The 16,047-nt window shown below is 42.7% G+C and overlaps 2 protein-coding genes across 2 annotated transcripts in view; one reads left to right on the plus strand and one right to left on the minus strand.

The window, feature by feature from the left end:
- The window catches only part of LOC139992104 (facilitated trehalose transporter Tret1-2 homolog), a 104,720-nt gene extending 91,677 nt beyond the window's left edge, over positions 1–13,043 (minus strand). The window contains exon 1 of the mRNA XM_072012648.2: positions 12,658–13,043. Coding sequence (XP_071868749.1) covers positions 12,658–12,681 — 24 coding nt within the window. The 5' untranslated portion in view covers positions 12,682–13,043. The remainder of the gene's footprint in view (positions 1–12,657) is intronic.
- The window catches only part of LOC139992109 (mediator of RNA polymerase II transcription subunit 20-like), a 142,338-nt gene that overhangs the window by 96,911 nt on the left and 29,380 nt on the right, over positions 1–16,047 (plus strand). The gene's annotated exons all lie outside the window — the stretch shown is intronic.

Genomic DNA, 16,047 nt, shown 5'->3' on the forward strand with positions numbered 1-16,047 from the left:
AGAGAAAGAGAGAGAGAGAGGTTCGCGTTTCAAGCGTCACGTACCCGCGCGACGTCGTGCATAAGAAGCTAAATTTACGAAGCGTGCCCTAAATTTCGCTCGAACGTCGCAGATCGAGATTTATCTTGGGGAAATCTGGATAAATTCTACGCGAATTTCAGAAATCTGACTGGTCATTTGGTCGTTTGTTTTTGCTCAGATTTTCAGCGATAGCTTCTTTGGTGTTTCATAGGACAACGATATCATCAGCGTATTTGAGGACAAATTAGGTAATTTCAAAGAGATTTCATTTTTCTTGCATTTGTAGATCATCAGGCTAACTCATTGGTCCGGTTGCACGTATTCACCGTGTTCCGCAACACTGACCTAGTCCAATCTTGGCACATTGACCAATCACGTCAGCGATTTCGTGCTACACGAAACTCGTGTTTGCGGTTTTCCCTGACGATTCGACGTCGATACCTCCGGAATTTTAGATTCTGAGAGAGGTGGCCGTGCCTTGCCATCGACGAACGCTCCATTTTCTGCGTCGCGAGTAGTCGCCGAGGATCTCACGGGCTCCTTTTGTTAGAACGAAGATTTATACGGTCGATGAAAGAGCGAGGCTGTAAGATTCATCAACAGTTTGCAGTTAACGTGTGTGATATCGAAACGAACAATTCGAAGCGTTATACGAATACAACGTGCAATTGAAATCACTCAAACAACAGGTTCACGGACGTTTCAAGCTGTTTCAATTGAAAGCGTTCGAGTTAAGCAACTTGTACGACCACAACCTTGAATTCAAGTTACTTGAAGCGAAACGACTTGACCGACCGAACCAGACTCTTCGAACTTGTACGATGCCAACTGGAAATTGTGTGTTTCGGTTTCCTCTGAAAACGTGCGTCTTAATTTTTAACAATCGCAAATTAAGAGAGGAACTAACAAGAACGTATTATCGTACAGATTTTAGCGAAACTCTGTAAGCAGCGCGATTTAACGCGAAAGACTCTCGCAGCCTATTCAAGGGACTCGCATGGGATGCGTACAATTTCAGAAAGTGCTATATCGATGCTCTGTCGTTACTCTTTCTATTTTATTTAATTTATAACTTCGATATATCTTTGCCGCTGACTATACGACGCGAGACTCACTTATTTGTAGAAATCAGTATTTCACAGAGAATATAACGAAAGTATAGGAAGAAAGTAACGAGAGAAATAGTTAGGAGCATCGTGGTTACAACAACGCAGATTCACCCTGCCACGATCTTGCACGTAACGGCATTAAATTTTATAAGATACGAAGTCCTATAACCAAGCGCTACATTTAGAGCAGTAATATGCATAAACGGATTGTCCCACAAACTTGTAAGGGTTAAGTTTACCATGACGGCTGATTAACCGAGAGCAGAATAGCCAGCGTTAAAAGTCCGTGTCGCTGGACTCTGTCCAGTCGTCTCGTTAGGCCAGCTAGTTTATGATTATCGTAACTTGCGACCGCTTGCTTAATGCGTCTGCTAATTGGCCACCGCAGGGACTCTATTTCATTTATACATGAACACATACATATAGAATTACGAAAGTATTTCATTTTCGAAGGATAAGCGTCGTTGCTTTAATTAAAGGGACAATCCGATCTCCTCTGTGATCCTCGAATTTCCATATCATCTTGTTGCCATTTTAGCAAACAGAAAGAATCTGTAAGAAAATTCAACATGAAATTCAAGCGACAAATCGTGCATACTAATAAGAGCATTTTTTCACCTCTGTGAGATTATATTTTTTTCGTCAATGGAAAAGTACGACAAAGGAGCAGGACCAACGAATCGATGGAAAAACAGCGTAAAGAAGTCGTAAAATATTCGAAGACCGCAACACGTTTATCTGTCCCAAATTATAGCACGCGATAGTACGCCACGAACTAATTACACGTATTATTATCGTCACGTGTAACTCGTCCTCGTTCCGTCAAACCTGCAAGTTACTCTAGTCACGTTACAAGTTTCAATCTGAAGGAAATAAAAAAAAAAGCTTAATTTGTACTACGCCGTGAGTCACGAAAGTGCGAACACAGAAATTGCATGGCAGACCGACGAGAGCCGGTTCGAGCGGTCGAGGCGTCGAGCCGCGCGATTCTATTTCGAGCGGCACGCACCGCTCGAATCCTCGTGTTCCATCAACTTCTTCCGCGTTTGTCGCGCGGGTGGAAGCGCGCTCTTCGTTAATCCAGCCCGTAGTATGCGTGCGCGTGCACTAAAGCGAGATAGAACGCGCGCGTGTCCGCGCGGAAGATTTCACGGCGCACGCACGCGCGCCTACGAATGCAGCATTTGCAGGTTTGGCAGGCTGCATGGCGAGTTGACGCCGCTGCTGTGCGATGAAATGTGGGGCTGGACACCGGGTCGAAATTAAAGAGGCCAGCAAGTGGCGGGAAGCAGCAAGGAGAAGGAGAAGAGGGTGAAAATGGAAGGAAGATTAAGGGCTGGATTGGGAGGAGGTTGCAGCAGAGTTCTAGCTTTCTAATAACTTTTCCGCTATTTTACTTTGCTCGGCGGACAGCTAAAGTATAAAATTCGTACTGAAAAAGAGGGAAGATCGTCGTCTACGTGCTGAAAAATCGGAGCATGTGGTCGAGAATGGGAAGATACCATAATTGCGAGTCCATGCAATTTTTCTGGAGAATTAGCAGTCACGGAAAATCACGACTAAGCTGTGGATGTCGATGCAAATTCACATTCTCAGGCAGACAATTAAAGCAACTGAATCTGAACGTGCAGATAGACTTAACAAAGAGAGATTGATTTAAAGAATCGAAATATCGGTAATCATCCCTACAAACGCTTCTACGAAAACACCGACTGTGTAGGAAACGCTCCAACGACAGAACCCTCTTCTCCGACGATCATCCTCCAAGAAATTATAATTCATAAAACAAGAGAAGCGGCAAGAGTAACTAAGAGCTGTAAATCCGGGTGACGACGCGCGTTATCGAAAGCAGAATTCGGGAAGGTGAGCAGGAAGAAGCGGAGAAGTCGCAGTCGATGAGCGAAAGAAGGACAAACTCGACTGAAGAAAGAGGGTGAAGAAATAGGAAGAAGATAGAGGACTCACTGTAACGCAGTGAACGTAACACAGGGAGTGGGCTGGCTCTCTCTCTCTCGTACTCATTCTTGTTCCATCTCTGTCTGGCCTTTTAACTGCACCCTTTCTCCCTCTGGTTATGTGTGTCGGTGGGTCGATCGGTATCTGGGTCGCGGGTTTTGGCAGTGCGAGCCCAAACCCCCTCTTTCGTTCGCGATCATCCCTCCACTTGAGGACGCGCCACTCTCTGCTGGTACTGCCGGTTGCGGATTTACGCAGAGTTTCATTTCGCTTGTTCGCTGCTCTGTGCCGCGCACCACTGCCAGCAAGATCGATTAATCTCGGTAAACAATCGAGCCTCGACTGGAATCGACGAGTGCCAGGCTCGATTTCAGCCGGATTAGCGAGTCTGCTGTTGGAATACGTGGTCGTGGTGCAGGTTCGGCCCGAGGTGTGCTCCAGAGTGGTGATTTTGGAAGTTGTTTAGGGGATCAACGGCGGATAATTTGCTGCAAGTTATTAGGACGATCGGAAACCTCTGACGCCAGATTTCCAGCGTGCAAACCATCCAAACAACAGCGATACGAAGCTGCCGGAGCAATGAAACGCTATTGAAAATCGTTACAGAAGACAGCGTGTTTTACGCTACGCAGCATAGAGAAATTTGCTGCCGAGTTTTCTCTTTTCGATAGATCTGTTTAGAATCGCGGGCAATTTCTTGTCGAGAAAAATATTTAGTACCGGAGGTATTCGAAAAACACGCTAAATGACGTAAGAGAGTAAATATTGGTACGAACGGATTGATATAGTCAGCAGAAGTTCATTGACGTGGAGGCATGTTTCGCGAGAAAAGGTTGAGATTTGTCATCCGATAGAGGAAACTTGACAAGAATTTTCTTATTTACTGTTGATTGATTTATTCTTTCACCAGAGACTAATCTCGTCGGACGTCGAGCACGACCAAAACGAGGGGCTGTTGCTCCCAGCACGGCCGCTTTACAAACACACGTCACACTTTAAAACAGCTCCTTAACAAGATTAATGATTTCCACCGGGGATCAGCGTGACGCGGTCTTAAGCGATCGATGCGTGAACTTTTTAGCCGGCGCCTACGATTAATTTATTAACGATCGATACTTTCACCCCTCCTGTTTCATCATTCGCGGGATTTCCTTCGTCGTCGTTCAGGATTGCTCATATCGATTGGAAAAATTGCGAAATATCCAGACTTCCCCGCTTTTTAATTCCATCTTAATTCCAGAATTATAAAAAATATGGAAAAAAAAGAATATCTTGGCAATTAAAAAGTATAGAAGAAGAACGGAGATTCTACGATTTTAAGATACACGAAATTCTCTATTTTCGTTCTAAGCGTGTGAAAGAAGTCTGAATCCAAAGTCTGTCGTTCTCATAGTCTGCTACGTGAACAGAAAAAGAACGTAATGTCGTCGGAATTAAAAATCACGGGAGGAGAACGAAGACTCGAAGATTTCAGAATTCAAAAATTGACGTTCGAGGTTGTCAAGCAATTCAGGATTCAAGTGCCTCTCAAAATCTCTCGTGTTCATAGGCTGAGACACGAGTGAGCGCGAACGGTGCTTGTAATTACATAAGCGACCTTGACATCGATAGAGAAGAAGAAACGTCGCGGAAGAATCAGCCGGACCACTCGAAAAATCTCGCTAAATGATATTTCCGTGATAACGAGCGTACTGTACGATCCTACTGTTTCGTTCGATCCAAATTTTCCTGCTCTTACTCGAAAGCTCGCATTTCGACGCGCCAACAGTTAAACGCAGCGTGGCGTAATCGTAAATTGCTCGTTGCGCTTTTTATCGTTTCCGGAGTTGAACGAGATGAATTTAAGAGGAAAAGACAGGGGGGAAAAGATAGAACGAGTTCGATTGGCGAGAAAACTCGGAAAGAAGCTGATGAATCGACGTGCTCTCAGCACGAACAAATACTATCAGAAGCTTCGCTGGCAGACTCGCAGAGGATTCCGTTGGATCTCGTTGGGAAGAACAGTTCTGCGATCGTAAATTAAGTGAAATATTCCACGATGGATCGAGGAAAGAAGCTGGAAAGAAGAAAAACTTGCGCGGATTTCTAGATGTTTGCGGATCTAGCGACGAGGAAAGGAGAGAAGAGAAAAGTCTCGTTAAAGATACATTTCCTCGATGCCATCGCGAGTATGGATCTTCTTGCTTCCTGGCGGAAGTTGGAATTCCACTTGGTCAAACTCGACCAAACTTGGCAATAAGCGCTCCTGGCGATCATAAATTACTCCGCGAGCCTACGTATCCTTTGTTCGATCCAACAGATAAGAAATGAAGCGTTAATCTGCAGCACGGCCAACACGCGAGATAAATCAGTATCGTGTATCGATTTCATAGCTCGTTGTATACGGCGAAGCGAAGAGGCGCAGCTGGTCTCCTCCTAAGGAAACCTGGAAATCTGATGACATTGAATAAATTGGAGAACTTTCGAAGCTTCTCGTGAAATGTTAGGAGAGGTAGAATTATTCGAAAGTTCTTTCGGTTGAATTCGCGATGAATGCAGCCGCTTTCCGAGCTAGTCACACGGTTTACTATCATCGGAGATTTTCCATGAGCTAAGGATAATTCGTCGTTCGTACGTTCAGCGGTTCTTCTCTGAGAATTCGATTTTTCAACTTCGTTTTTTCGTTACAGCGTATGTATCGTACGTATATAAATCGGAAAAATGTTTGGAAAGGACACTTTCACTCGCGCGCAATCTGGCACCCATTCTCGCGTGCGAATGGCGAAAGAAGGCACGGTTGTACAAATGTCAGCGACTTGTTTTGTCAGTGCAGTCGCGAGCGGACTAATTCTCGCTCGTATCTCTCGAGATGCGACAAACGGCGCGAGTATTCAGAGAAGAAATTCATATTCCCGACGATAAGCTCGGCTTAGTGTCGTCTGCAACAAATTCACCTCGTAGCCTGTCTGGTCGTAATTCATCTGGTCTAATTGGTCGACGTAACGCGAATCAAACGCGAACAAACGTTCGATCGCGCTCCTGACAAAGCGAAAAACACAGTGCGTCGAATATTCGCTGCATCGAATATGGCAAGAAGAAATTATACGTTTGATCGACGATTTGTCTCGCTCTGACAGAATTGATAGAGCTATAGCGAATTCTACCGAGAGCCTCGAATCAATTATTCGACGATCAATCATCTTATTGCGCGTATCGTAAGAACATTACGCAATGGAATCTGTTAACCAACAACTTTCCCCACCGAATAATCCAAAGGCTTGTCACGTTAAAAATCGGTTATCACCTAAATCTGTCGCTCGATTTGTTGCTTAATCAAGCGGCTAACACAACGATCGGACGTGGCAGGCGGTCGATGTTCGCCGAGAGAAACAAGGGATTACGAGGAACGAGCAAGCCGATTAATTCACGAGGCGGTGGCAAAAAGAAGTCGAACGAGGCGCTGGCGATGTGTCTGGGGCCTTGATGGTCGCGAACAAAAATTCTCCAACCGGCGGACGAGCAAGGAAAACGATCGCGTAGGCGTCTACGAATAGAGGAGGTGATTCAGTGCGGTCGATGGTTCGGTCAGGAGCAAAAGGAGAGATCGTACGAGATCGCACGTGCGTTTTGTGCCTCTCGGCGATGCACGTGAATCAAGGCTATGAATAAACCCGGCCACTGCATCCTCTGAATGAATACATTTCTTCTTTTCTCTCCTTATCTTTTCTCTCGTACTGTGCTCTCTTCTTTATTAGGAGACGACTTTTAAACGAAGTTGCAGCGAATTTCTCTGTACTTCGAATCTGTAGATTTCGTATCGCGCAACGATTCCTGTTCGTGAGGTTGAGGAAAAATTAGATTAGGTCAGGTTTCCTGTACGGCCATGTTGCGTTCTCTGCAACACGATAGATCAATTCTGTATTTTATCGGCGATATTATAAAGCTTTTATATACGAGATATCTGGCAGCTAGACGAGCGTGCTACGAATTCTCCGATGAAATCTATGCGAATTCCGAAGCGGATGTCTAACAATATGATTGCAAGCGCAACGCCAAAATTGCTTCTGAAGCCATTGGCCTAGAAAATCTGTTTTTCTTGCGCGCCCGCCAGGGTGCCAAAGGCCCCACCCAAGCCTCTGATTTATCGCGTTACAACGCGTTACAGTGCGGTGGGTCCCAAGAAATTGTAACAAACTGCAGACCAGTTTTCTAGCTGATGGAGGACGTTTAAAGTTGCTAGCTGAAGGGAATTTTACAGACACCAGAGTTCGATCGTCGTTTAGATATATGTCATAGAGCAAAGGTTTCTCTCTGCATCATTTTCTATGAGAAACAGTTAGACGCGTTGAGATTTAATTTTCGTTTTAATATGATCGCAGAATGCAATTTCATGTTGCGTCTATTTTTTTTTTTTTTTTTATTACCAACATAGCGTAACATAAATAGAAGTAATAACCAGCCTGGCATTGATAGATTATGGAAGAGGCTAGAGAAATTTATCCAATCTATTTATTCAAAGCACTATAACTCGGAGACATCTATTCTGAGATTTTCCTTCGAGCATGAAAGTCGTATCCCTGGGAAGCTAGTCTTACCTCCCGCTCCCAGATCGTTAAATTTTACATCTCTCGATCTTTCTTATTGCAACTTTCGAATAGCCAAAGAAAATATCTTGATTATTCCGGTAACCACTTTTTTTTTTGGAATAATTTAAACATTCATAAAACAATAAAGCCTGAGCGATAAAACGGGAAAAAGGAAATATTCGAAGCCGGAGAAACCATCGGTCGCGGCCTTAAACGAACAACCACGCGAGATCCCCTTTAACATCTTGAACTCGGCTAGAAGGTGAGCTATAAGAGAAAAGGGGTAGCCATATATCAATAATTTATTCGCCCAGAAACGGTAGTGATTTTTCCAACGCGTCAGCAATACTTTTACCGCCGGTACTCGCCGCATTTTTCATGCTCCACCTGTTCCCTCCATTTTAATATTATTCCCTTTTCTCCCGGCTCAAATAAAACCACAACCTCTCTATTTTTCTTTCTTAAACGTATAATAGATACGTCATTCTTCTGCTTCGTGTGTCAATCCTTAACCTTTTAGGTTGAATTCTGTTTCTCTGTACGGAAGAGCTTCACGCGAATTACGCGTAAACGATGCAGCACTGCAACGTGTGAAGGATAATGCTGTTCTCTAAGCAAGCACATTGGAACGATGTTTCTGGTAATTAAATTATAATTTTTCTTAAACATATGATGCATATACTTGAAGTTTAATAATTAATAATACAATTGAGTGTGATATATTTTAAAGCATTTTGACGCATAGACTCACGTTACAATTTTCAAACTTATAACGCGATACTGTTTTTCAAATTGCTCTTCGTTTCCTATTTTGTAGCGACATTTTGAGCTTGAAGATTTAAAAATGATGTTAAAAATGGTATATTTATTTTAACGAAAAGCAACAATCGATATCTGACACTGGTGTATCAAAAACAAAGACTGTTTTTATATTCTGTCTGTATATTGTTAACATTGTTATAAAACGTTGCGAGGACAAGAAAAGTGTAAAGCAAGATGAATAAAAAAGATCGTTTAGCTCAAACGGCGAGCGAATGAGTAGCAGAGTGAGCCACTATAGTGGCGCATCGTACCCAAGAGGTTAAATATCCATCGATCCGATCGTTGAAACTAGATCGTGTTAATTCCATCGTGCACCAACTTGTGCACTGTAATCCCTTTCCTATTTTCTAAGTCGATGCTTAACACGCTTATCCTTCAAACCTACGATGAAATAAACAATCGCGTCACGAGTGGAAAAAACTCTCTTTTTATAATTTACGAAACGATAAATTCGGATGAACGCAATTAAAAGCTTTCACCGTTACTCTGCTGAGAGTTTTGCCGTTTGCAGCGTCTTAAAATTCCCATGATATTGTTAGAATTTAATCTTGAAGTTAAGATTAATAATCTGTGGAAGACACGATGTTTGTGTTGAAATAATATTCAGTGATGTTTATTAAACAGAACTACAGAACCAAATGTATATAAGCGAGTGATATAATTAACAACGTATACAAGAATTGTTGATTGTTGGCCAGTTACTCTCAGACTAGACTTAGGTAGTAACTCATGATCCTTTAAATACTTTGAACCTCACTCTCTATACAATAATGAGTATGACTTGTGTAAGTGTCCTGTTCAAATGTCTCTGTGTAAGGGTACTTATGCCTGTGCGTGAAATATCGCTGTATTCCAACAGATATTTTATAGCCGAACGATGACGACTTTCAAACAAAATTCGTCGAGCTTCACGCACGGTGTCCTTTGATTCCTAAAAGGATAACGCGATCGGTTTCGCTCGCGACAGTTCGAATAATATTCGAGGATGATTTTTCACTTTCCTAGAGGAAAATTATTTTATGACTAGGTTTCTTCCAGTCACCGGACAGCACGATATGGTAATGTATGATAAAACGATGCAAACGACGAGACAGTTAGTGCAGCGGAAACCGTGACGCGTTCCGCTTTAACTTGGTTACGCCAGGATCCGATCCTCTGACAAGATCACACATATGCGTGCGGGATACCTCGGATCCTTGGGGATGTAATTTATCGCCTGGTACGCGATGGTAAGTGTTCCAAAGCATCAGCGATACTCTCGCTACCGTGCTTTTAACACTGACGCGCAGCGTGTCTTGAAACGTGTAATAGAATTTTGCGAGATAATAGCGCCACTTCCTTGATACGTTGCGTGGAAAGAAACCACATATGGTTCACCATGCAAAAACATAATATTCCATGCTAAGATTGCCATCTCTGTCTTTCGATCGGTCAATCACTATGGGATGCAAAGTTTCATGCGAATAAAATGAACATCCAGTGATGAAGAAATAAATTAGAAACGCCATAGTACATAAAGTACAATTTTCACGGCTTCCTTTATCGAACCTTCGTGCAAATCCACATCTTTACGAGCGCACCGAAAGAGATCTTAAACGAGTCTAAATAGATCCTAAGGAATCTGAATAGAAATCTCATTCTTCCCCTGCTAAATATTTTACAGCGAATACTTTATTTTCGATATCATATCCTAGACGTTTTCATTTCTCGTAAATACATAAATATCCAATTTATTTGCCGATTATAATATTCAATAGGATGCAACTTGTAGCGGCACATGAGTCAGAGGACAATTAAAATCATGTTGTTGTTCTGCCTCCGTTACACGTAATGTAAGAATAAATAAACTCCGGGTAAAATAATGTTGTGCAACCGTCGAACAAAGACGAATTCGAATTTCCCGACTCTCCACCGATCAGTATAAATAAACGGACGCGATCACGAGCGAATCAGTTATACGAATTATACGAGAGGGATTATACACTGTCTTTGCGACTACGTTTGTAGGAGCGACTTTGGACACTGCCTATATTTATTTATAATTTATTTAATTTATTTCAAATATATTTGACAGGTTGCAACAGCAAGTTCTCGTTGCCTATTTATCAATCCTCTACAATTGCATTACAAACTTTTAGTGAAAACTAAGAGGATGTTTCATACGGTTGTTGTTACTCAACATGCAACAGTAATCCTCTTCATTCTCGTAGCATCGCCGTATGCTTCTTCGCTAATTTTCATCACCGGTGACCACTCAAATCGTCTTCAATTTGTCGCTCGAAACGGTACGGTGTTGTGTAGCTACAAGCGTAATCTCGGCAAACGTTTCGTTCGCTATAGGATCGTGAAATTACACACCGAGCGACAAGAAGCTCGCGCAAGAAGCCCAAGAGGAATTCATGCACGTTCGTTGGCACAATAGATCCTCGAAGGATTAGAACGTTGCTCCGGTGAGATAACAGTTTTCTGTTATCCTTCGGCTTGTTTAATTTTCAAACACAATGGAATAGTAGGTATCGGGATATCGATCGTCTAGGAAAAGTTCAGGGTAGCGAGTTTATCCGATGATTAAATTGGCATATTGCTGACTGACGATAAGTTACACCTTTGTTTTCCCGGCTTCAACGGTGAGCAATGATTTTGACCGCACGAAACCTGTGTCTCGGTTACATCTCTGCTATTCAGTGCCTCGATATCCATTGTGCCGCCTCTTATCTTCTCCTCGCACCTAGTAAATCGTCAACGAGAAAAGGACAGTATCTGGGCAGTGGGAAAATTGTCCAGATAAAAGCGAAATAGGATAATGGTTATACAAACAGTATGAATAATTGCTTCGGCGAATCTAATGGGAACGGATATCTCTTCTTCGATGCTTCATGGATTCTATCACGCAGAGTAAATAGAAACCCGTCGTTTCTCAAGAATAGTGATTTGCTCGGATCTGAGACCAAAATCTTGATAACGTTTGACACATCTCGATAAACAAATCCGTTGGTTCGTTGGTTTATCGTAGCTGACTAAGAGCAACAACTTTCTAAACAAAGCAACAGATCGAAGATGTCCGTACACCCTAAAACTCTGTTATCGCAGTGTATCGATTCTCCAGTTACAAGGAATCCACGATGATAATTAACAGAAAGAAAAAAAAGGAAAAGAAAAATGACTGAAGAAGAAAAAGAAATTATATAATTCCAGAAAATTTACTATTATTCGCGTCGTAATACGTTGGTACAATGGACGTCTGCTTAAAGTAAAAAAGGAGAAAACATTGAGATAATTTGGAACTGCAAATCGATGTCGAATTCTACCACGTTTCTGTTAACTGTACGCTGGGTTATGGCTCCGCGAGGCATCATCGGAAGCGAATATTTTAGTTAAACCGCGGCAGCCAGCGTTTGTCTTTCGCTTTCGGAACGATATCAACCCAGTAACCGACTTTCCAGTTGGCGGCAACTCCTTCGGGGCTCTTAAGACTGAAAAGTTCCGCCTATGGAAAGAGGAGAAATAACAGCGGTCCTATCAATCCGTGAAAACATCTTAAGCGTGGGCTCCGCAGTGAAGAAGAAATATTATCGGAAGTAGAATAACGTTTATCGGAGCACGGCTCCTTTATTCCCGTTCGAGATTCGCTCAGGAGGATGAGTAGCTGGCGATTTTTCTTTCGTCGGCAAGCTAATGGCCCTCTCATCCTTCGTTTTCTCTTATTTTTTCCACTTTTCTTTTTTTTTGTTTTTTTGTTTTCGTTGTTAATACCGCGACTCCATTTTATCGACGCCGTGAATAATACAGGCATAAGTAGGATATTTTATTGGGAAAAAATCCATGTTTATATTTTTAAGTACTTGCTGTACTGTCATATCTTTTTATTCTGCGTATTCAAAATTTGAAAATTGTAATTTTATTAAATGCGTTAACACTAAAATTACCGACGATCGAAACGTAAAAAAACTTGTACCCGGAAATCAGAACGAGAAACGTAAAAATACATAAAGTTTCATCCATAGTTATCGTTAAACTATCCGTAGGTTATCGCATATCGATAAAACATCTATCAAAAATTAGAGCGTTGAAAGGAAACAAAAAATTGAAGAGTACTAAAACTAATTCTATTTTCCAATCAAAGGAAAGGAAGAAAAAAAAGAGGAAAATGAAAACCTCTCAAAGAAACCATGCTCGATACTCACGTAATATCTGTGATTCAAAGACATCTCTTGGCTTCTATGGTTCCTCTTGCGCCGTACTTTTTCTGAATTAGAAGCTTCTACAGAAGTTTGGCAAGATGCTCGCAGAAACGTTTCTCTACATCTTCTTTCTTCTCTAATCCCTGGCGCATCCGCGCTGTGTCTTCTCTTGTCGAAAATGGATCACGAAAATATACGACGTTTCTTATCCACGGCACGCCACGTCCTCTTCCTTTCTTCTCTATTTCCCTCCCCGTTTCCTTCGCTTTCCTTCTACTCCCGCCTGCTAATCGACCCGCGTCAGTCTTACGTGTTTATTGTCGAGGTTGCAGTTAATGTCTGGTCTCCTCATTATTGTCGTTTTTTCCCTAGAATTCGTGTCGCGTGCGCATCTGGGTCACCTGGGCCGCGGCTCCCTTCCGTCGTTGGCAATTCGGCTCGGATTTTCCTTTCAGACCCGGAGGATCCTCCTATGGAAAGCATCTACCGTTTGATAACGTAAATTGGCGAGCCGATCGGGGCCGATCGAGTCGCGGAATCACGAACGAGCCAACGATTCTTAACGCCGACGATGTAAAGTTACATGAACATAAACGGCTGAAGAGAGATTAGGTAAATTAGAAAGAGTAGGAGAGACGAGTTGCAAAAAGAAAGCAGGCTCCTAGTCTCGGTGGCTCCTGTGGCGTGGCCATGACTCGAAGAAGAATCAGGAAAGCAACGTGACTGGAAGAAATCCGAGGGGAAACAGTTGGAAAAGAGGTTTAGAATTAATCGTACGGCGAGCCAAGCTACCAAATTTCTAGCCTAGTTAGCGTGCACAGTGGAGTTCGCGCGAAACATCTTCCAATCTGCTTCCGGATTACACAATGAAAATTTGGAAACCGACGAGAATCGTAGGATTGCAGCACGAAGCTGGTAGATCCACGCAAAACGAAATTAATTTTGCCTCGTGGCAAACAGTCGAACTTGCCATTTTCTCTCTAATTCTAACTGGATCTCTTAAAGAATGTTCGCAATGTACTAACAGGAAGATTCCAGCAAACGAACGTAACTAGTCTAGGAGAGATACTTTTCCGAAGTGCACTTCTCGCACGAGCGAGTTCCACGTACACCCTCGTTCGTAAGTAGCTTCCTCGTTTTCTCTAGTTGCTTCGATCAATCCTGGCACTCGTGTTGTTAACATCCCTATCCAATATCTCTGTCTTTTCGTATTTAGTTGCAACCTTCGATAGGGATTCTACGCCGAACCCTCTGGTTCGCAACATTTTTCCACGAGATGCAAGTTAGAAGCGACTGCAAGGACAAACTCGCGTGATTCTTAATTACGTTGCTCTTCGAATTCTGGCGGATGGATTTTTTCAATTGTTTTGTATCGTTGTCCCGCGTGAATGCTACATCGTCGTGAATTGATCGCGTTCTGGTTAAAGTTCTGGAGACCAGGTGTTCTAGTACTTGTGAATGGAAGTTTACATACGCCACGCGGTATGAATTCTACTTAGGTGGCTCGTTCTTCAACTAATCTTTCTTCCGACGATTGAAACAAAAAAAATACCTCCACGTAGGCAGAGAGACATCTGTCCGAGTTCCTTCTGAAAACTCGCTCGATCTTGTCTCGCTGTCTCTCTTGGCCTTCTATTATGCGTTCGCCGCGCGAGAATGTGCTCGTTCTGCCAAGTCGATCCGCATTCTGCAGGTCGACCGCTCGGCCGCGCGAATCTCTGAATTCCAAGGCGGTTGTCGCGCAACTTGGAAAAAAATGATTTTAAAGGACGCGTTCCACGACTCAAGAACAAGATGCTGCCAGCGGAATGCATATTTACGGTCATTTTTCCATACGACGACCGGCTTGAGCCATCCTGTGTATGTGTGTGTGTGTGTTCCTTCTTTTTCGTCGCGAATCCGCCGCGCATTTCAACGCGATTCCCAGGCAAAATATGGAAAATCATCGTGTGGCTTTCGCCTCGTGCCATAACACTCTTGTAGGATAGTGAGCTATCCATAGCGAATATATGCATCTTCTTCTTTTCTTTTTTTCTTTTTCTTTCTTTTTCCTTTTTTTCAAGAGCATTTCATAACGAAAGCCACGGGCGAATGTAATCGGTTATTGAACGCGGATGATCGCGCGCAAATATAGAGACGAACGCTCGTTAAGAGGAGAACGCGAACTTTGCATATGAAAGGACCTGGAAGATTCTAGGCAAGCTCGAAAGTGTGACGAGGAAACGCGTTTTCACGATAGAAACGCGGATCTTTCCTTTAAACGAGGCGCGGATAAAAAAGCGTTTAACGGTGGATGGACGTTAACTTTGCACGACTAATCGTATTTTGTTGTAAAGAACGACCGGTTAGCGAGTTTCTCTGATGAGAGGAAAAATTCACGGTGTGTCATTTCGGAGCCCTTTGAACCGCTGCAAGTGAATTTTCTTTTGAAAGCTGACTGCGCAGCCAGTTTTTTTACGATGCAGTTTCCCTTTTAGAAGCAGCTACCAGCGAGAAGGTGCTCTTTATATTCTAAATTCAATGGAAAGAACGTTGGACCAAGGTGCCCTGATAATACGTAACTCTTCTTCCCTCTGTGTTTGCTGAACATCTTATCGACGTCGTAATAGCTCGGAATTATCCTAAAGTTCAACCTTAACATCAACTCTCGTTCTGTCCTTTCACTTTATTACACCGTTCGAAACAATTAGCGGACGTCGCGAATGATTTTATCGCGCCATTCACGCGTATAGAAGCGGAGAATCGCTTGCAGACTCGGTAAGTTATGTATTATTCAGGCGATGGTTTTACGCTGAAGCTTCGAAAGAGAAAAGAAAAAGCGAAACGTGTGGTCTAAATATTCGATCGCTGCCGCTATAATACGTTCTATCACAGTTGGAAATTGTTTCATGACTGTAATAAAGTTTGACTGTAAGACGATCGTTAAAAGGATATCAATGTGAGAATCAAAACCACATAGAAAATAATCCTTTAAATCTATCGAATCCTCTAAATAAAAAAATAATCCCAAGCAATTTATGATTCTTCAAAACACGATATTTGTCTAACTTGTTAAACTACTGTAAATTATATTGCTCGTGATACAAGGATGTAAAAAGGAAAAACGAGCGACTGCAATGTCCCGATCGAACCTGACACGAATTGTCTTCAACAGTGTATAATTCTACGATGTTTTTAAACGGATGCCAAACACCTTTTGTGTAAAGTAATATTTTACCGACGTTAATCTTCGCTTTTCCAGTCAGAATAGAGGAATTAAGGGAGAAGACGTGTCGCGGACAGGATGCTGGAAATTCCTATGACTCGATCGAACCGGAAATCGCGGCCTTTGAACGCTCGCGTTCGCGTGCTGTCGCGGGCTTATCGCGCGACGAGCAATAGCAGCCGGTCGCG

Source organism: Bombus fervidus, chromosome 11 (genome assembly GCF_041682495.2).
Source record: "Bombus fervidus isolate BK054 chromosome 11, iyBomFerv1, whole genome shotgun sequence".
Classification (NCBI taxonomy): Eukaryota; Metazoa; Arthropoda; class Insecta; order Hymenoptera; family Apidae; genus Bombus; species Bombus fervidus.